The following is a 21,897-nucleotide window of genomic DNA, read 5'->3' on the forward strand; positions in this document are numbered from 1 at the left end:
TTAGTAAGTTAAAGTGAAATAAAGGATGCCATTATAAATTCATTTTCATTAAACCAAGTTGGCGGCCCATAGGCCAGAAATAGCTTTAAGATGGTTCGTTGGCTTACACAGGGCTTTAAAAAACATTAAATTGGTTGCTGTGTTACTTGGCTTTCCACTGCTGTGACAAAACACCTGAGTCAAAATTATTTATCAGTCCATAGAAATCCTCTCATTCTATTTTTATTGCTAGCCACTATTGCATTGTTTGGCTATAGCATAGTTTAGTCAGCCAACCTATATATGAACATAGTGATCTCTACTATTTTCTTATAAAAGAGTGTTTCAGTCGCACATATATTAAAATAGCAAAAATAAAAAAATACACTGAATATCAAGTATTGGCAAGTCCATAGAGCAGTTGACATATCGGGTGGAAAATGTGAAATGGTACAATCACTATGGATAATGCTTTAGAAGTTTATTAAAAAGTTAATGTACCTTTATCATATGGCCTCCCACTCCCACTCCTAGGTATTTAATCAATATATTCACTAAAAAGCCTGAACCTGAATATTTACAACAACTTTGTTCATGCATTGCCCAGAGTACAAACAACCCAAACATCCTTCAGTGGATGAAAGCATAAACGAACTTTGGCATATCCCTAATTGGACTATTCCTCTGAAATAAAAAGGAATGAAAACTGATATATGAAACAGTACAGATGAATCTCAGATGCCTTATGCCAAACAAAAGGATCCAAATTCAAAAGTCTACACGCTGCATGAGCCTATTTATTTATTTACTTGTTGGGGATGGGATGGAACCTAGGTTCTCAAACATGCTAGGCAAGTGCTCTACCACTGAGCTACATTCCTAGCATGTATGAGTCTATTTGTAGGACACTCCTGAAAAGGAAAAACTCCAGGGGCAGAAAATGGATCAGTGTTTGCAAAGGTTGAGGCATGAGGGAACAATTTTACTACAAAGGGGCATGGAAGAATTTCAGGGGGTGTTGGAATTTTTTTCTTTTTATCTTGATTATGATGAGTACAGGACTATATGCATTTGTCAGAATCTACAGAATTGTTCACTAGAAACCATGAATTTTACCATATGTAAAATACCTTAAAACTTCACTAAATAAAAAAAATGCAGGCAAACCTGAGAATATTTTTCCATATAGTTAATGATGTATCTTCAGGGTAGGTTCCTAGAAGCAGGAATGTTAAGTCCAGGGATAAATGTGTAGTTTGTTGGATAATGTCAAATTGCCCTCCATAGAAGTTGTATCCCCCCCCTCCCCCGCCAGCCCTATGCCAGCAATGTATGGGGTACCAATTTCCTTGTTCTTTAAGAGAGTATTTGTTTTTAAGCTTTTAAATTTTTGCCAATCTCATAAAGGAGAAATTGTATCTCTGTATAGTTTTGATTTGTATTCCTATTATTATAGATAAAGTTGAGTTATAAGCTTAAGGACCATTTGTGTATACACACACGTACACACCCCATGTAGTTGGAGGGTAAACTACTCATGTATTTTGCTCGTTTTTCTAATGAATTTGTTTCCTTTTTAAAATTTTTATAAATTCTTTATATATTAGGGATGTTAGCTCTTTGTCTAGTGTATTGTAACATGTTTCTTCTTAATTTGCTTACCTTAATTTTTCTTCCTCTCAGACCTTTTATATTTAATACTATACTTAATGTTAAGTTAGCTTTTTTGCCCAGCAGTTTGAAGTCTCTTAGCATATTGCTGGTTAAATAAAGTCCACTTGAAATTTTATTTTACCAGGGTTCAACTTTAAGTAGAGACTTTGGAGAGAAAAGTCTTTCATTTTTGGCTATAGGTTTTTTTTTTTTGTTTGTTTGTTTGTTTTTTGCAGGACCTCAGTACAAAGAAATAATCCCCACTTTTAAAAAATTGGTACATTATAGCTGTACATACTGATGGGATCCCTTCCCCTCTCCCCGATTTTCTTCTGCTTAGTACAAACACTTGCATAAACAAATTTGTAATCTACTTAGGGATTTGTCATTAAGGATCCTAATAATTTGTGAGAAGCTCTGTAGCAAAATTCTGTAGTTTTCAGATAGAGCTCTGGTCAGGTTATTCTTATTTGCTCAAAGGCTTAGAAAATATATTTTTGCTAATTCTAGTTACTTAGAGCCATAGGACTTCTAGTTTGTTGGTATGTCTACTGTGTTTAGTCTAGTTCCATGAAAGCTTATGTCCACATGAATTCTACACTTCTCCTCTAAATTTTTGAAAGTAAAGTAATTCAGAAAATTCCCTGGTGAAAAATGTTTGCCAGGTATTTCCTGGCTTCCAGACATAATATGGGCAGTCACAAATGATCCTCTGAATGCAAAAGCCATGTCTCTTCACTAATCATTTGTTGTTTGCTTCCTACAGAAAAATGCCTGGTACACTTTAATGACTTGAGATCCAGCTGATTCTCAGAAATGAGCACTAAGCCTGTGCATTCATGTACCAATACCAAGAAACTGTTTTGTGTAAAGTGGTAATTAGAAATATTTTCAAGATAAAGAATGGCCCAAATAATTAGTGAGAAACTATTTAAATTCTTTGCAAGCTTCTATCGTATAATTTTTGGATGCTCCATCTACTTTAAAGGTTTCTTAAGAGAAAAAGAAATGGTATGTGCGTGCGTGCGTGCGTGTGTGTGTGTATGTGTGTGTGTGTGTGTGTGTGAGAGAGAGAGAGAGAGAGAATGAATTTGTGTATGTCTGCATCTTCTGGGACAGATGTGTGAACAGCAGGGCTAGAGTGTCCTAATGCATTTCTGTTTTCATGTCCTATCTTTATCAGCAGCATAGGCAAACCTCTAATAGAACATTTTCTACTCTTCTTGAGTGGAGGGAGCCAAACAATGCTTTCTTATACTGTTGTCCTTTTCTAAGGTTATGCTTACCCAGCAGTGAAGCCAGTACATTATCAGGTCATTACTGCAGATGCCTAACCCCCCACCCCAGACTTCCTTCTCTAGTGAGTCTTTTAAGATAGTAGAAATAGCTACTGACTCTGACTCTTTTCTGTGGGGAGGGGAGGATAACAAAAATATTAAATAGATGTATCTGTTAAAAATTGAATGGCATAATTTATTTTATAATCAAAATATCCCTTTTTGACTGAATTTCCTCCTGAGTTATGGAGGAGAAAATCCATACCCAAACCCATGGAATGTCATTTGTATGTAAACTATCCAGAATATGTTATTTTGTTATAAAAGTACAAGTGGATTAAGTCTGTGGGCTAAGGATATAACTAAGAGATCAAGTTTTCTTTGATTTCCCAAATGGCACTGTTTTCTTGACAGCTTGCATAAAGTATTTGTAAAATAGTTTTTAGACTAATTATAATTAAATAAACACATTACAGTAAAAATTTTTTCTTTTTACTTTAATGTGTAAAAACATTTGTCTATGTTTTATGGGAGGAACTTAGCCATTTACCTTTACATTTTCAGAAGCTTCCTTTTACTTAAACTAAGATCTCTACTAGAGAAGAAACAAAAGATATTAGGAAAGACAAATTCTGATGTTTTGTAAGTATTTTCATAATCTAATCAGAAACAGAAATGTTCATGTTTCTTTTCTTCTTGACCACCTAATATTCTCATATCTACTCTGAATCTTTGTATCATCATTTACAGGGGTTCCTGAGGCTGTTTTTTCAGTGTGTATTTAGTAATCCTATTTATAAATTGACTTTTTTCTTCCTTGTTTATTCTTTTGTCTATAGATTGTTTTTGGTCATCTTGCTTCACGTAATAGCTGGTACGTTTACAATTTTTAAATGCTTCTTAGCAAATATTCCATAGGCAAAGATGAGAAAATACTGCTTTGACTGAAACTGTTAATATTTATCACATAAGAGTCATTGTATTAACATCTGTATTAGCATATAGTGGATACAGTATCTCTAATATATATGTGAATATGAAATTATAGAAGAGTATAATAGTTACTTCCATGATATCTACTCCTAGATATGATAGTGTAATCAATCCTCCCAAATTTTAATAGCTTATTATTTATCTTTATTTATTAAATATTAACAAATATTATTTAAAAATATATACAAATTCTCTATATTATATAACATGCTCCCAGGCACAGATCTTATTTGTAGTATATAAAATCTTACTATTGGATCCTTCTGAAAATTCAGAGGTTTGAGTAGACAAAAGGCACTACTCCATTCACAAACTATACAGGGAATTAAGCAGCTGCTGTCCTTGGTGATGAAATTATTTCTTGTGACTTCTTAAAGAAAACAACTAGTTAAAAAAGCAGAATAATCTTGAATGTGCTGTTTGTGACTATTGTTGGTATCTTCATAGATCTATTTGAACTTCTAGAAAAATACAGACCCCAGTATCTTAAAGTCTTGAATTCCTGACTGCCAGGCAGAGGAAATGTTTAACTATTTTAATCATGTTTCTGTATCTCAAAAAGAAAGCCCTTATGAGAGGAAATGACAACGTCCTACCACAAAGTTATCTCTTATCAGTTATAGTCTCAGTCGATAATGATTTGTCAAATCTGGACATGTGTAAAATACAAGGTCTGTGTTATTTACTTTGGAAAGGAAAAATTAGATGAAGCAGATAAAGAAGGAGTCATGGCTTTTGTTAGGAGACAGAAACCATTAGAGACAGTCATTGTTAGCTTAGGAAAGTGTCCTTGGACCCCTCCCTGTTGAAGCCCAAACCTGCTTGAGTCATTCTTTGCCACTTGAGGGGAGGGAGGGGCAAAGGTAGGGAAGAAGTATGAAGACAGCTTTGACTGGGAGTTAGCATTTTAAATAGCTGAATGTGGACCTTAAAGCAGAACTATTGCTCTGAGTCAGGAAAAACTGTCTTTTGTTCTGATCTTCTTGCCTGCCCCCATTTATTTACATTTTGGAAAATTCATTTCTTATCCTTGCAACCGTGTAGCATTCCTTCACGTACAGCATGTGTTGCTCTTCTCCTTTTGCCTTTCTGTAGATGTAAGTGATTCTTTTTCATTAGTGGAAGCAGAGAAAACACATCTAGCTCAAAGCAACATGAGTCAGTGCATACTTTACATACCTCCATCCTCACAGCACTCTTCTGGGTTCCTCACAGTGTTCCTTCCTAGGGTTTCTCACAGAGGGGAGCAGAGAGGAAAAATGATTTCTAAATATGAGGCTGCTAGGGGAGTAGAGGTGAAGATTGTGAGCTGAAATCCTGCTTTTCTCCTTCATTTTTTTGGCCTAGATTTCTTTGTACTGCTTTCAAAGCAGGCAATCCTTTACTTGGGAAAAACTTAGCCTGATGATCATTCCAGAGGTTAAGAGATAGATTTGATACTTAGGTCAGAGCATTTAACAGTTGGAAGTTGATATAAAGATGTCAAAAAACCTCACATAGAATAGGTTTGATTGGAAATATTTGTTGGTGATGATGGAAAAAACTTTTGTCATTTCTCTAGATACATCTTTTTTTTGGGGGGGTACAGATAAACCAATCTTTGTCTCTTTAGTAATAAGTCTCTTTCTTTGTTAAGGGATCTATTAACTTATTGGCTACAACTTTCTAGGGAAACTTTCTCTTGGAGTGGATGGTCATTCTATTAAGGAAGGGTCTGACTTTTGCAAGGCTCTGTTTGAGGAATGGTTGCAAGCAGTTTCCTTTTAAGTGAAACTATGGCTCTGTGACAAAGTAAAACAAAATAAATTGCATAAAGAAGAATATATAAAACAAAATTATGATTGAATTTGCTAATAAAAATTAGGTATGAAATTCTTTAAACTTTTTTGTGAATATATATTAAGTAACTTCCTTGTAATCCTTATTTCTAAATAAAAAAATATTTTATTTCCTATGCATATCAAACTTATTTATGCTATATATTTGTTTTTTTTTTAATTTTCTAGTTGTAGATGGCACAATACCTTTATTTTGTTTATTTTTACGTGGTGCTGAGGTTCAAACCCAGTGCCTCACACTGTGGTAGGCAAGTGCTCTACCAATGAGCTACAACCCCAGCCCTATGTTATATATTTCTTCTTTGTTATTTTTTCCTATGCATGTGTAGTTTTTATGTAGTTTTGTGGATATGATTTTTTAACATGTTTCTATTGTTTTTCTTTTGAGATTATGTTTTGCTTAGCTGTAGACTGTAGTATTTTGGTAGGCTAAAACCCATTTTTTTTTGGCAAGATAAAACAGGCTCTGGTTTTTTTGCAAGATAAATTTCCTTCAAATATCCAGTTTGTAATAGGAGGGGTGACCATAAAGGTGGTTTAATGTTGGGGTCATTTCATATAGGGAGGGACTATAATGATAACTTGTCTGCCCTTTTTAGGTAAACTTATTCACATAAAATTTTGTTTTGTATATTTATAGCACATATAAGCACAGTGAGGTATTTTATAAATGGAGAGCTTTAATTTTTGCCATCATGGGTGTGAAGTATATGAACAGAATGTTCCATTGATTCAAAGCAGTATAGAGATATGATGGTTTGAGAGGGAAAAGAAACTAAGTCCTGTGCCACTGAATTGTGGAATTTGTAGATTTCATTAAGAAAAGCATCTTGGTTACAGAAGGTATGTCCTTCAAAGAGAAATGTGGTTTACTTTATGAAATAAAGGAAACCAACATTGTCATCATGCATCAGCATAACTCAGTTGAGATGTGCCTGTTGCTTATGTTCTGAGAATCATGTTGCCAGTGCCACAATAAAAACATCAGCGGGCCTTTATTTTGATTACTTCTTCATGTATTTTTCTTTTCCTTTTTGGTGTGTTCAACATTTATTTGCAGCGTCTTCTTTTATTCTTATTGAATCCCTATGTATCAACTGATGGCTCTTTCTTTTCAATTGAGGAAAGCTAGGCCAAAGTAAACTGTGACCTACTCATTGTCAAGTCACATAGCAAATTAGTTTTGGCACTGAGACTTGACTCCAGTTCTCATCTAATTTTTTTCTTTTATTGTCTGAGGGTCTAGATTTAATTAACATACATTATTCACATTCAATCTGCTGGTATTACTACGTTTGGTGATTTTATTTATAATCCTTTTTAAAAAATTATCTCCCCTCCTTTCCTAGAATATTTCTGTATTTTGATTGTATAATGAATTAATTATTTACTAATTTTTGTGCCTTTCTGAAGTTGAATGCAGGCCATTTAATTCATCCTGTGTTGCAAGATTTGTTTTTGACCAGTGAAACTTTTTTGTTTTTTAATGTAAACTACCATGTATCTTAGAATAAAAAAGTCAAGTCATCAGAGTCACATTCTCAAATTTTTTGGTATTTTCCCTTTAGATTCCTAGGGCCCAAGAAGTATGTCTTCAGTGGATATCAACAGTGCCTTCTGTTTCTCTTCTCTGCTATCCATCCTGTGTCTTGGCCCAGCCATGGTGTATACTTTCACAGTTTATTAATCTCTTAACTAGAATAACAGAACTAGGTGTTTTGAGGCATAGCTTTTGTTTGTTTTGTATTCACACTTAGAAGCTAGTGCCGATTTTTTTTTTTAAACACTTGAGTAGTGAAAAATGCATACAGTTACTCTTAATAGCTCTGTTTGAAAAATATTTTAATGATAATCTTGTGTTTGCAGGTCCCTGGAGCCCAAGATTTGGTGGATTTCTCTCCTGTTTATCGATGTCTACACATATATTCTGTTCTGGTGAGTCTTTATCTGGCTCTGCCTAATAAAGATATTTATTTTTTATTATTTTTTAAAATATATCTTTAGTTGTAGGTGGATAGATACCTTTATTTTATTTATTTATATTTATGTGGTGCTGAGGGTCAAACCTAGTGCCTCATGTGCTAGGAAAGTGCTTTACCACTGAGCCACAGCCCCAATAAAGATATTTACTGAATTCAAACTCTCATTTTTGGTAAATTTTCTGTTTATTATTAAGCATGGAATGAGAAATTAGTGTATTCAAGGAGTTTTAAATAATTCAGTCTGTTCTTGGTTCTTGAATCTTTTATGTTTGCTATGTAATATGCTATAGATAAAAGTATTTCTATCAGTCATCCTCAAATTGTTAGATTATAACTAGGAATGTAGCCAGTGCCACAGAAAAACTTCAGCTAAACATCAGTAAGAATACATATCTCATATTAAAACAGTGTTTGTGAAAACTATTTACATGTACATTTTTTATTTTGAGGACATTTATTCCTTTTGTCTTATAAAAACACATGGGAAAAAGAAACTGAGTGGAAATATGGGTTTTAATAAAATTCCAGGAAATGACCCCTTTCTCTATCCTTGTGAGACAACCACATGTAGATACACAGATGAACACAAAATAACATTAAACTGTAGCATCAACAAAGACAAATTGATGAGAGGAGTCCATTCTTGTTATTTTTTTTATAGCAAAGTTCTATGAAGCCTGTGTCAGGTTGTTTTTCACATGTTCAAGTATGTCTTACTGCTCACAGTCTGTTTTCTTCCTTCATTTATATAATGTAGCATCACTTAGTCATCACTCCAGTCCTTCTAGGACACTGGTCTATGGATGTTAATGGCCTGAAGTATTTTGTGGTAGTCTCCATTGGTTTAAGAAAAGACCTACTGGCTTCTAGCCCTTCCCCTCCCACTGTTTCTTCCTCTAATCTCTTCCCCTCACTGTCTTCTCCCTCTCCATTCTCTCTCTCTTTTCATCTGTCATTCCTTATGAATGAAGATGAAGCCAGGTGTAAAGTGAATTGTATCAAGGCATTTAAAATAAGTCCACAATTTATTTTTAATCTCACATATAGAGAATCATATAAATCACATATATCTTAGGTTGTGGCACAGTATTATTATTTTATTCAACACTACCTCTTATATTTTAGTTTATTAGGTTTTTCTCATTCATTCCCTATCAGTAAACCTCCTTGTCTCTTTTCCATGTTGTTGATGGACCTTTATTTTAATCTTTTATTTATATGTGGTGCTGAGAATCGAACCCAGTGCCTTACACATGTGAGGCAAGTACTCTACGACTGAGCCACAACCCAGCCTTCTCTTACATGTCTAATAGTCATGAATGTGTATATGTGTCCTTGAAAAGAGTATGGTGATTTTTTTATATTTATATTTTAGTTGTAGTTGGACATAATACCTTTATTTTATTTATTTATTTTTTATGTGGTGCTGAGGATCAAACCCAGGGCCTCACATGTGCTAGGCAAGCTCTCTACTGCTGAGCCATAGCCCCAGCCCCAAATATGATGATTTTTCTATATGTATATGTTTTTAATTTACTCAAATGGTGTTAGGCTGTGGCTCTAGTTCTGTTTCCTGTACTTTTGGTTCAGCACTATTTTAAATATCTGTCCTTATTAGAGTTTACAAATCTGGCTCATTTTCCTTCTACTAATGCATGATAGTTAATTGAGGGTTTGCATTTGCTGTGATTTTATTATTTATTACTTTAGTCATTAACACTTAAATTGCCTCTAGCAATTTGCTGTGGCAGATAGCTCTCCCTGATGGGTTCATGTGAGTTTTTATGGTTTCTATACCTAGGAACAGAATTGTTGAATCATAAGGTAGAATACTTAATTTCTGATTTTTTGGTAACCTGATATTGAATGAAATCTGTTTTAATTTGCATTTATTTTACTACTGGTAAAAATTGTGCTTTACTTTATAGAATTACTTATCATTTATTTCCTATTTTTAACGCTTACTTTGTGTTTATATTGAGCTTATTGTCTTTATTTCCTTTTTCCAAAAGAGAAATTTGTAAATATTGACAGTTTAGGATGTTGAAAATATTTGTTTTTCCAATTTGTTGTCAAATCCTAAATTTATGTTTTTTTCATGAAATAGAACTGGTAGTTTTGATGTAATCTACTCCATCAATTTTAGCCCAATTTTAGTTTATAGTTTTTGAGTTGTGTTAAAAAAATTCTGTCTATCCCAAGGTCACAAAATATTCCCATGATATTACTTATAATATTTGCCATTTATTTTTTCCAGACTCAAGTATTATTATTCATTTTGATTTTCAATTCACTCATTTTTTTCTCAGCATGAAGTGGATTTGGAGAGACAAGGATGTATAAATAAGTGAAGCACTTATGCTTTAAATGATTTCATTATACTAGGAGAGAAGTTACATTCTTTGAATGACTAATATAATAGCACCATATCTCATCACTTTTGTGTGCTAGTTTTTATAAGCTTTATTAAGATTTTATAATATGAAAATATAACATTTGCCTCAAATGAGAATTCTAAAGTGATTCATGGATGTATTGGAATATTAAATTGCAGAAATCTGGTTGTACATGGTGTTAGAGTATCCTAGCTTTTTCAATTATGAAATGGGATAATAATTGCTTGCTTAGTACAGTTATAAACATTCAATGAATAGTGCCTAACTCAGCCTTTTGCAAATAATTGGTGTTTAATAAATGATAGCTGTCTGGTGAGAGGTGTGTTATCTCAGATACTGATGATTAGATATAGTACTGGTATTTTAAAAAATATGCATAGGAGTTCAGGTCTCTGTCTTTGCCATGCAAATTTTATAATTGTAAAAAACATATACATTCTTAATTGAACAGTGACTATGAAGTTCTAAAGTTCTAAAGGGAGTGAGGGCATATTGGTAATTCTTTAGAAATGATGAAGTTCTTCCTGGAGGAGGACCTTAAACTGTCCATTTAAAAGTAAATCCTAGAGGCTGGGTCTGTAGCTTAGGGGCAGAACGCTTGCCTAGTATGTGTGAGGCACTGGGTTCCATCAGATCCTTAGCACAGCACAAAAATTAAATAAATAAAATAAAGGCATGATGTCCACCTGCAACTACAATTACACATTAGTGTTCTATACTGTTGAAATATTTGATATTCGTACATTTTCTATAATTTATAAGGCATTGTTTGCATGGCAGAAACAGGTCCCTTCATAGTGTTCTGTAGTTTAGAAAGGGTGCAACGAGTGGCTGGAACTTAGCTCTGGTTTTTTGAATGTATGTTAATATTTTAAACGTTGCTGTACCAGACCTGTAGGGACTTTCAATAAAATCTCCAATACCACTTTACTAAAGGAAAGGACAGATCATTTGTCACATATAGTGCTGGTTTCAGTGTGTTTTGGGGACTGTGCTTTGTTTTTCTCTGTATTTGCTTCCTCATTCTCAAGTCATTAATTTGCTTCACTGCATGGTAAATTGTAGCTCCTCATAATAGTAACAACAAAGATATTTTAAAAGTGGGTTAGTAATATAAATACTATTATTTTTTCTTATTTTATAACATAGTTAATGTTAGGCCTTAAGAAAGATGATTTGAGTCTATTGTGATAGGGGGACCAAGAAGAAAATAAACCTTGTTTCCCTCATTCCTTTCTATTCCAACACTTGACTCTACTTCACAATTCAGTTTTTCATCAACCTAGTGTGTTTTTCTTCCCTGCCTTACTTCTGTATCTTACTGGACCTTCTGACTTTGACGTTGTTGGTCATTTTTGCCTTTTAACTCATAATCCCATTGTCTTCCTTTATACTGTTTTTCTTTCTGATAGTTGGTGCCTGTTTTGTTCTTTGTGGGCTCTGTTTCTTCTTTGCGTCCCTCGCTGTTCCCAGGGTTCTACCCTTGCTTCACTTCTCTTCTTTGTTTCTTGCCTTTCCTAAAAGATATAATCTACTCTCATGGTTTGCAGTATTTGATAACTTTCTTTTTTGGTACTGGTGTTGAACCCAGGGGCACTCTATCACTGGGCTACACCCCCAGTACTTTTTGTTTATTTATTTTATTTTGGGACAGGATCTTGTTAAGTGCTCAGACTGGCCTCAAATTTGCTATTGTCCTGCCTCAGCCTCCCAAGTCTCTAGGATTACAGGCATTTGCCACTGTGCTGAGCTAAAGGTCTAATAACTTTCAAACTCTTTTTGAAAGAGTGTATTTTCACTCTTTGACTTGCCCTTGAGATTGAAACATGTGTATATAATCATCTACTGGGGCTGGGGGTGTAGCTCAGTGGTAGAGCATGTGCTTAGTATGCACAAGGCCCTGGGTTTGATCCCCAGACCAGAATCAACCAAAAAACAAAACAAATCAAAACCGTATATTGAACCTAATCCTTTGGAGATTCTACAGGCAGCAGAAACTTGTTATCTCTGTATGTTTCAAAAGAAACTCTTTTTATCTCTTGCCCCCACCCTCACCCATTCTGCTTCTCCTGAGTTTCCAGTGGTCTCAGGTAGGAATAGCATCATATATCTAGTCACCAGCCAGAAACTTAATCTCATATTTTTTATCGGTACCATATCCAAATCTCCAAAGTTTGCAAATGTGACCTCCTGAATCTAGTTTAATTTTTTCACATCATCCCTATCCCCCAAATATAGCCCTATTTCAGAGTTTCATCAGAATTTTAAAAGTATCCTTAACTCATCTTCCTACTCTCAATCTTAAACCCTTAACTCAGTTCTCACCAGAGTCCTAGTAATCTAACATACAAATCTAACATATGTGCTTAAAATTCTCCAATTGGTCTTCTGTAGAGTAAACTATAGAAATATGGAAGAAAATGTAGGGTATAGAAGGCCTTCCATATTTCCTCTTGCTTACCATCTTGACTTCATATCCTGCAATGTTTCTGGTTCTTTCAATACAGAATGCTGTTTTATGCCTTTCATCCTTTCCCCATGCCAGGTGTTCTGCTTGAATTAAAGTTCCCATTTCTTTTTATTTTACTGATTCTTATTTTATATCCTTGTGTCCTCCAGGAGTTTTTCCTGGTGTCCCAGGAGAACTCATTGGACCTCCTCCTTCACTCTTATACTAGAACCCAGCACATATTTGTATCAGTGTTAACTGTATTGTATCATCATCTTCTAAATGTCCCTTTTCTTTAGTAGATTGTAAGCTCTTTTAGGGCAGGTATAATATTTATTCATTTTATTTTTTCAAGCCCCCAGCCCTTAGCACTTAATGGTATATAATACTCAATAAATGTTTGTTTTTGATTTTGAAAGATAACCACTCTCCTTTTGACCTACAGATGAATTCAGTCTTCTAGTCTCAGGCAGGCTTATACAATATCAGGGCAGGGACTTACACGAGGGAAAACAGTTCTATTGGTGTCCAACGGAAGGATCATAACATAAGTAACAAAAAGTTCTAATATTTTGTCATTTACAATAGTGTTTATCTGAACTTTTGGCCTGGAGGATAACAAGGCACACTTTGAATAAACATCGCAATATTTATTATTTTTAGTGAAACCGACCTTCCATTCACCCCCCCTTTTATGGCTGTGCTGCTTATAAATTCCCAAAGGATTATTTGAAAAATCCTACTTATATCTGCCAGCCTTATCAGTAGGGCAGGAGTTCACGTATTGTAACAGGAGGTCAGATTTCGGTCATGGTCTTATAGATGGGGCCAAGCACCTGTAAATTCTTCCTTTAGTGACTAAAGTGAAGTACAATATCAAACAGGCAGTGAGACTTTTCTAGGAAGTGCTGAACTTTGGCAGGAAGGGCAAACTTTGGTGGGTGGGGGGGAGGGAAGAAAGTGAACAAGGGTCAGATACTGGTTAATGGCGACTTGGTCCTTGATATAATAACGCAATGGAAGTGTGCAGGGCAGAGGTAGGTGTATTTTATGGAATTGTTTTGAACAATTTATCTGGCTTAAATCTTCTCATACAGTTTAGAGATGGACAGATAAGTAGCAGAGTATAAAAAATTATGGTCATTAAAGAAAAATATTTTTTAAAAAGAGAAAAATCATAAATTAAAAAATTTACTGTTAAAGAAATAATCAATAATAATAATGATCTGAGGTTCTTGTACACAGTATAGAGTTAGTTAAAAAGATAGATGGGCATCTAATGAAGACAGAAACCAGTCTGTCTTACAGATTTTCAAAAACTCAGTTGACCCAGTGTTATCTGCCATGTTTATGGGCTCCAAGCCTCAAACCCAGCTCAGTTTGGATAAAAATTTGCTCTCGTTGAAGTTCTTTTTATTCTCTGAATCTTTTCTAAGTTCACTGCTTTCTCACTGTTTCATGTATACCCCCTAGCAAACAGGTTGGATATCATTAAGAGGGACCAGAGGAGTAAACCTATAAATTCTCCTGGTATATGGGTCTCATTTGTGATCTTTTCTTCTTTTGATATCTGGGTCACCATCAATCTTATATCATCTACTCATTAACAATTTTGATTTCTACATAAAAAAATGTAGACAAAACATACACCTTTGATTTATATACTTTTCTGCATATGTGTTGTACAATCATCAAAAGTTTAAAGATTTCTGACATCTTGGGTTCAGGCATAGCAATTACAACAATGTGTGGATTTCTTTTTCTTTTTGGGGAAGCAGCAACACCCTAGTATTACATGAATCATAAGAACCTCAGTTATATCTAATATTCCTCCAGTCTCTAAAGGCAACAGTAAGAGAGCCTAAGATATAAGGGAATGCAGAATATTGTGCTCTGAATTCATTATTACCAACAGTCTATGATGTGCATTATTTTTCTTAAACTTTCTTAGGCAAGGGACTTTGGAGAATTTGATGAAAACTGGGAATCATTTATCCAGACAAAATGTACATATGTACATGTAATGTTTTAATTGGAATTTCACAAGTATCCTCAACTCCCTGAATCTTATCATAGACCCAGAAAGAATCCCTCATCTAAAAGGAAGTATAGGCAGAGTCAGGTTTTAGGCATCTACTGAGAATGGCCACACACCCCAGAATAGTTGGCCCCAATTGCATTTGAATACCTCATGTTAAAAGCCTCTTAACAACTCCCTATCATCTTATCTTTTTCTTAGATTTGGAAACCTTGTCAAAATCTAAATGTAAATGTGTATTTCAGAGTGACCTTATTTTTGTCATAAATTTTTGTTCTCTGGACAGCCATTATGTAGGGCAAAAGTGATAATCTGTTTTTTTTTTTTTTTTGGTTAGGGATAAGTTAGCCTCCACTGCTAGACTAATTGTTTTGTTTTCTGAATTCTTTTACTTAGAAGGACCAGAGCAGAGATTTAGAAGTAATTATGAGAACTCTTGATTACTAATTGATTTTCCTGACAGAACTAATTGGGTTAAGTTTCAGAATATTTTACTTTTATTTGCTTTTCAGAATATCTCTTTTTTGGAACTTGATTCTTACTAAGAGAAGCAACTCAGCAGCAAAGCTAGAATTTACCCACAATCTCTTCATAGTACTTCATGATTATTGTAGCAGCAGAGGGTGGGATGGAGTAGGGTGGGAAGGAATCTTCCTGAAACGTATTTTTCTCACTTTCTGAGAATTTCTACTGGTATAGTCTACAAAAACCATGGTCATGATAGTTACAGATAATAGTAAGGAAAGGATCTGAAGAGTAAGTGACCTTTTTTTTTTTTTTTTTTGAAGGTTTTAAGCTTAAAAAGCTTTGGTAGCAATTGACTAGTATATTAAAGCACGGGGAAATAAGTAATTGAAGAGTCTAAGACTTTACTAAAGTTTTTAATTGGGAAAAAAAAAAAGATTTGTTTCAGCATTCCCAAGGTTACTTCATGATTTTTTTAAATGGTGGTAGTTGAAGGTGTTTTATATATATATATTTATATTTGTAATATCATCAGATTGGATTTTTTGTAATACAGCTGTTCAGTTTCATAGTGCTTCATAGATTTGACTACATTAAATAAGTGACCTATGTAGTAGATATAGGAAAAACACTTTGTTAGATAGAGACTTGTCTTTCTCACTCTGAATCACACTGTGAAATCACACTGTGAAATAGTGCCTTTGTTGGTACCAATGTGAAGATTTTAGTGTTCTTATTTTTGCATTTTTATCAAAAGGCATTGTTGCTACTTAAAAAGTTGGCTACAAGAGTTTAAACATAGACTTAAGGCAGATATGAAAGATTTGACTGTATTTCTGAAAATACATGGATTATATTTTAATGGACACTATTAAATTGGTTCAACATTTCTGCTATATCTTGATATTAAGATAGTTGATTGGCAAATGAAAAAAAGATACATATCAGCCTCACATTGTTTTTACCAATGCTCCTCACCAACTCCTGACCTGAATGCTAATAAACAAATAGAGCTATAACTGATTTCTTTTTAGTTTTCATTAAAATTTATAGCATTTCCATAATATTTAAAAAGAACTCTCCTGATTCTGTTTTATATGTTGAAACTGTTGATTTGTATTTATTGTGCATAACTGTAGTAAAAATACATTATTTGAACTTTCAGTTTTTCATAACAAATACTTCAGTAAACATATAAATATTGGTTTGGTCAAATGCAAGCAAGACCATTTACTGTTCCTATGCTAGAACTTAAGGCTAATGAGAAATGCCTATGTATAAAATTCTGGGTGCTAGGAGTTTGTGAATAAATGTTTTTCTTAGTTGATATTTCCAGAGATGCTGTTACACAGAAGGGGAAATACTTTATTTTGCCGGTGATGAGAAATTGTAAATTGTAAATCTAGAACTTCAGCATTGCTAGAGGCATATAGCTTAATGATTGAAATTATAGTTGTTTCTGGAGATATATTTGTAGAGAACACTAATCTCATCAATTGACCTGTTAAAAAATAATGAAATAAAAAAGAAGGGGTCCCCTGTTTCAGATGTCATTGAAACTTCATGTACTATACTGCTTGAGCATTTTGCAGCACATGTTAGTATATTCTGAGAAGATCTACCAAAAAAAAATTGAACTTTTCTAAAGCCAGCATGTATTAATATACTGGAAAATACAAAGGACACCTTCACTTCTAAAAGTTTATAATTTAGTGGATCAAAAGAGAAGCTGCTTTGTGAGACCTGAAGAAGAATTAAAAAAAAATCCATCATGTTTATTTGAAAAACATAAATTTCCTTTGAGAAATAAAAAAGAATATTAAACTTTTAATGGAAAAGGTTTTTTGAGAACAGAAATTTGAAATAAGTAGGCACCATTTGCAAATGTTTTGGAATTGCATTGGCTTGCGGATGTTTATATACTTGAAATTTATTTTTAAGAGTTTTAGATGACTTTAATATTTCTCAAGTTGGTATTTAGACACTATTCTTCTTTATCCTTTTTACAATTGTAGTATTTCCATTTTAAATGGACTTCCTTTTCCCCTCTCAAAATATTCATCTGTTTCTCACTGTATCTAAGAGAAATGCAAGTTGCACTTCAGGAAACGGCTTATATTTAGAAGAGCCAGAGCTTTCTGATTTGCTTCCAGATCTTGAGTAATTTTGAGCAATAATAATGTATTTTAAGTCTTTTCTTTATACACACACACACACACACACATATACACACGCACGTGTATATGCACACATACACACTCACAAATGTGGAAAGTTTTGCCCTGACATATTTGGTAACTCCTAGTTGATTACTGACACTTAACAGGTTGTCTCATCACTCTCCTGCCATATCTCACTGTCTCCTCACTTTTCTGACCCACCAGTGCCTGGTGGGGTTAGATAGGCAAACACTACATAGATCATAGAGAGAAGGCTGAGGGTGAGATACTTTGTGCACTGCATTGATAAGGACACAGGAAAAGCCATTTATAGTGATAACTTTCCTGCAGTATAGGCTAATGGGCCCTGGTTTATAGTAGCTGTAATCTAACTTCTTATAATTGTCATATTGCTCTTTTAACCTGGTGACCTTATTACCCATGGGCATACATATCATTTAGCCTTGAATGTAACAAGCGGGTGTTGGGGGGTAGAAGAGGAAAAAAGAAAGAAAGAAAGAAAGAAAGAAAGAGAGAGAGAGAGAGAGAGAGAGAGAGAGAGAGAGAGAGAGAGAGAGAGAGAAAGAAAGATAGATAAAATGAATTGTTTTCAAACACTTTTCTAGACACGCATGTATTTGTTTTCCAAATGCTAACTTTAAGATAATCAGAGTTCTCAAGTGTGCTTACTTGTTTTTAATTTTTAAACAATAATCTCCCTGAAACAGCTTTAGACATCACAATAATATGATGACTTCTATTGACAAAGCAAACAGGAAACAATTCATTCTCCATAAAACACTCAGCAATAAATACAATTTTAAGCTTATCAAGACTATGCTTAAAATACGTAGTTTCTTACTGTAGTTTCTTACTCAGAATAAAGTAAATTTCTTAACATTGTCTGAATAGTTTTCTATATTGTGTCCTGGGTGTCATTTTACCTCTTTTCTCTCCCTCCTACCTGCTCACAGACACATCCTGTGGGCTCTATTCTTATACTATTGCTCAGAAACATTGTTCTCACTTTCTTTCTTTCTTTTTTTCCTTTTGACAAGTCTTCACAGTTATGCCAGTTTTCTCCCATTACCAGATATCTGGATTTGGGCTTGTAACGCTCTCACCCTCATCTTAGATATCTGGTCAGATCTGACACATTTTCTTTCATATTTTTCTTCCTGCAACCTATTTTGGTTGTAACTGCCAAGTCTGCTTATTTATTTTTAAACTTAAAAATTTTCAGTATTATCTGGCCTACCCAAGATGCTTTCATCCTGGATAGCTTTTTAGTACATTGTCCCTGTATTCTTCAATATCATGTGGCCGGGGGTAAGTAACCTGAGCCAAAGCCTGGTGATTTAAGCAACAAATGATCCAATAGGAGAGAAAAGGAGTTTTCTTTTGTTTTATGGGTGAATTTGGTCATCCAGATAGTTATGTAAGTGCCATATGCCAAAATGATTTTTACCAGAAGCAAATGCCATAGCCGAAGATCATGTTTATTTATGGGTTGATAAAGCAGGTGGAGTGAAGTATTTGTTTTTCACTATCCATTTGGATAGAATGGATTTATTTTAAATTGTAGAAACCTAAAAAGTTGTTTGGGACTGTGATGATTTTTCTACTTTTTCAGATTCCTAACCACAATCTAGAGGTAAAGAAATAATTCTCCTTCTAACCAGCACATTCTTTACTCACTCCCCAATCTCCAAATACCTATTATTGAAAGGACCTTTTAAAAATGCTGTAAGGAAGGAACAAGGAACTAGTATATAGAGAGAGTAGATACACACACATAAGAAATAATGCAAGAAAACCTGTATACTGTCTCCCCCAGCTCATCTCCTTTCATGTTATAAAAATTTTAACCTACAGTTCAACAATCCACAACAAATGTTAGGAGATGAAACGGTTTTTTTGTATGCCTTTTCTTTTAGCCATCTCTTTTTTTGCAGAAGAGGCCTACAGCAGCTAAGTTTACTGACCTAAAATCAGATAAATGGTAAATAGTGAAATTAGAACTAAAAGACTAGATATAAATTTTCTGTCTTCTGTACTTTTCTTCATCATCTTTATCATCATCATCATCATCATCATCATCAAAGCAGCAAAATTTCTGAGGTTAAGCACTTTACAAGTTTTACTTCATTTATTATTAAGCAAAGGAATAAATTATGAACTTTGTAAACTTAGTCAGCTATGGTTTTCCTTCCACTACTACTGGTCAGGAACTGGATCTGGCTGCCTGTCAACAGTTGTTGGGAATAGGGGGTGGAAAATCATTCTATTTTTTTTAAGCTACCTTTAAAAAAGTCTTTTCTCTGTAAGAGTTGCCTTTAGTACATTCTTTAACAATTCTATACTCTCAGTTTTTATGTGACAATGTCTGTCAAATATTTTTGCTCTGGTTGTCCACAATTATCTTGGGGTGGGGGTCGGTGGTGGGGAGAGGCACTTAATGCTCACAGTTATTTCAGGGAAAAGGACTGGGTTTTATTTCCTGAGAGAAGTAAGTCACTGATCACTTTCCTTCTTTGTGTGGATGTGAGTTTCTGCCTACTACTGTGTTTGTTGAAGACCATCTTTTTCATGGGTGTTTGCAATAGCAAGCAGTTTTGGAAAGTGGGATAATGTCTCCTACCTGAGAAAAAGCAGATGTTGCTAACAGCCTTGACAAATATAGTTTTTCTGTGGAATGAAGGGATTTGGGTTCCCTATGTCCAGGGTTCCTCACTTTCAGTGCAGCTATTGTTTGTACACAGTATCACCTGAATTCTTCACATTACCCTGTGAAAACTGGGACTTGGAATTTGTTCAAGTATTCTAGCTACTGCTTTTAATATGATTAATAAAGCCCCCTTTTCTCTGATCTGGAGGTCTTGTGCCTTCTGCTAGCATCATGAAACTGACCTGCTAATTGTTTACAGGTGAAACCATAGTATTCATTTTGTAGTCACTACAATAAAGAAAATTCAGGCAGGATAGATTGATACTAAATGTAGAGAGGACAATTTAGTAAGGGCTAGGATACTTGTGTGGTTTTTAAATGTCTCTTAAAGATTGCTTATTAATAAAAAAATAAAATAGTATTTGGTGGGGGATATTTGTTGGGGGAGGTTCTGTGTTATGGGGATAAGGGGCATTTGGAAAATCTTTATGTCTTCTGAAATTTGCTGTGAATCAAAAACTGTTCTAAAAAAATAAAGTTTTGAACTGGGCATGGTGGTGCCTGCTCCTAATCCCAGCTACTTGGGAGATTGAGGCAGGATGATCATGAATTGGAGGCTATCCTCTATCTTGGCCAACATAGCAATTTTTCTGCCCCCACCTCCTGCCCCCAAAAAAGTCTTAAAAAATGGTCTTTGGACACCACTCTCACTGGAGTAAAAGTTAACATCACAAATTGAGGATTAGGTAAACATGGCGTGCCTCTGAATGAAATGCTCTGAAAAGAATAGTGCTTCTGTAGTACTATTCCATCTGGAGTGCATCACTGGAATCTAATTTATGAGGGAACATCATAGAACTCTCCAAATTGGGAAATTGATATTAAATAAGAAAAAAATGTGGTTTTCAAAATTATTAGTCCTAAAAAATAAAGGAACTACATAGGAAGCTAAAGAGACATGACAATTAAATGTAATGACTTCCTAGAATATCAGTTCACAAACCTTTTTGGTAAAGTTTCTGATAGTAAATACTTTAGACTTCTCAGACCATTGTGTCTGTGTTACCACCACTCAATTTTACTGTTATAACTCAAGAGCACCCAGATACAAGATGCAAATAAGGGTGGCTATATTTCCATAAAACTATTTACACAACAGGTAATGGGAAAGGTCTGGCCATGGTTTGCTGACCTCTGTTCCAGATTGAATCCTCTACTCCAGGAAAAAGATGCTACAAAGGATATGTTTTTGGTGCATTGATAACATTGGAATATAGCCAATAATTTAAGAAAATGTTAAATTTTCTGAAATTGGTCACATATCATGTGGTTATACAAGACACTATTCTTTTTCTCAAGAACTGCAAAATTAAGTGTTTAGGAATAAGGAGATCTGATATGTGTATAATACTTTTAAATAGTTTCAAAATATATGTAGAGTTGGTCCTCTATCTGTAGATTCTATATCTATAGATTCAATCAACAATGGATATACGTGTGTGTATAAAATGTATGTATATACATATAAATAGTGTATATATATTTATATATATACATGCATGTATATATATTTATATATGTATGTGTGTATGTATATATGTGTGTATGTATATATGTGTGTATGTATATATGCATACATACCTGGGTGTGGTGGCACAGCTACTTGGGAGGCTGAGGCAGGAGGATCTCTCAAGTTCCAAGGACTAGCCTGGGAAATTTAGTGAGACTCTGCCTCAAAATAAAGAGTAAAGAGGACTTAGGATATAGATCAGTGGTAAAGTGACCCTTGGTTCAATCCCCAGAACAACATCTCCCCCATCTCAAATAGAAATTGCATCTGTACTGAATTTATACAGATTTATTTTCCTTGTCATTATTCTCTAAATAACACATTAAAACAAGAACTCATACCATATTAGATATTATAATTAATCTAGTAATAATTTAAAGTATATGGGAGGATCCACAGAGATCATACACAAATGCTGTGTCAGTTTGTA

The 21,897-nt window shown here is 34.2% G+C and overlaps 1 protein-coding gene and 1 non-coding gene across 6 annotated transcripts in view; both read left to right on the forward strand.

Annotated features, from left to right (window-relative positions):
* The window catches only part of Exoc6b (exocyst complex component 6B), a 569,814-nt gene that overhangs the window by 237,420 nt on the left and 310,497 nt on the right, over positions 1 to 21,897 (forward strand). For all 5 annotated transcript variants that reach the window (XM_078029030.1, XM_078029033.1, XM_040271223.2 and 2 more), the window contains one exon: positions 7,607 to 7,675. In XM_078029030.1, the coding sequence (XP_077885156.1) occupies positions 7,607 to 7,675 (69 nt within the window). The remainder of the gene's footprint in view (positions 1 to 7,606; positions 7,676 to 21,897) is intronic.
* On the forward strand, positions 11,975 to 12,045 carry Trnat-agu (transfer RNA threonine (anticodon AGU)). The gene has a single exon. It is a non-coding gene; the product is annotated as a tRNA-Thr (tRNA).

This window comes from Ictidomys tridecemlineatus, chromosome 12 (genome assembly GCF_052094955.1).
Source record: "Ictidomys tridecemlineatus isolate mIctTri1 chromosome 12, mIctTri1.hap1, whole genome shotgun sequence".
Taxonomy (NCBI): Eukaryota; Metazoa; Chordata; class Mammalia; order Rodentia; family Sciuridae; genus Ictidomys; species Ictidomys tridecemlineatus.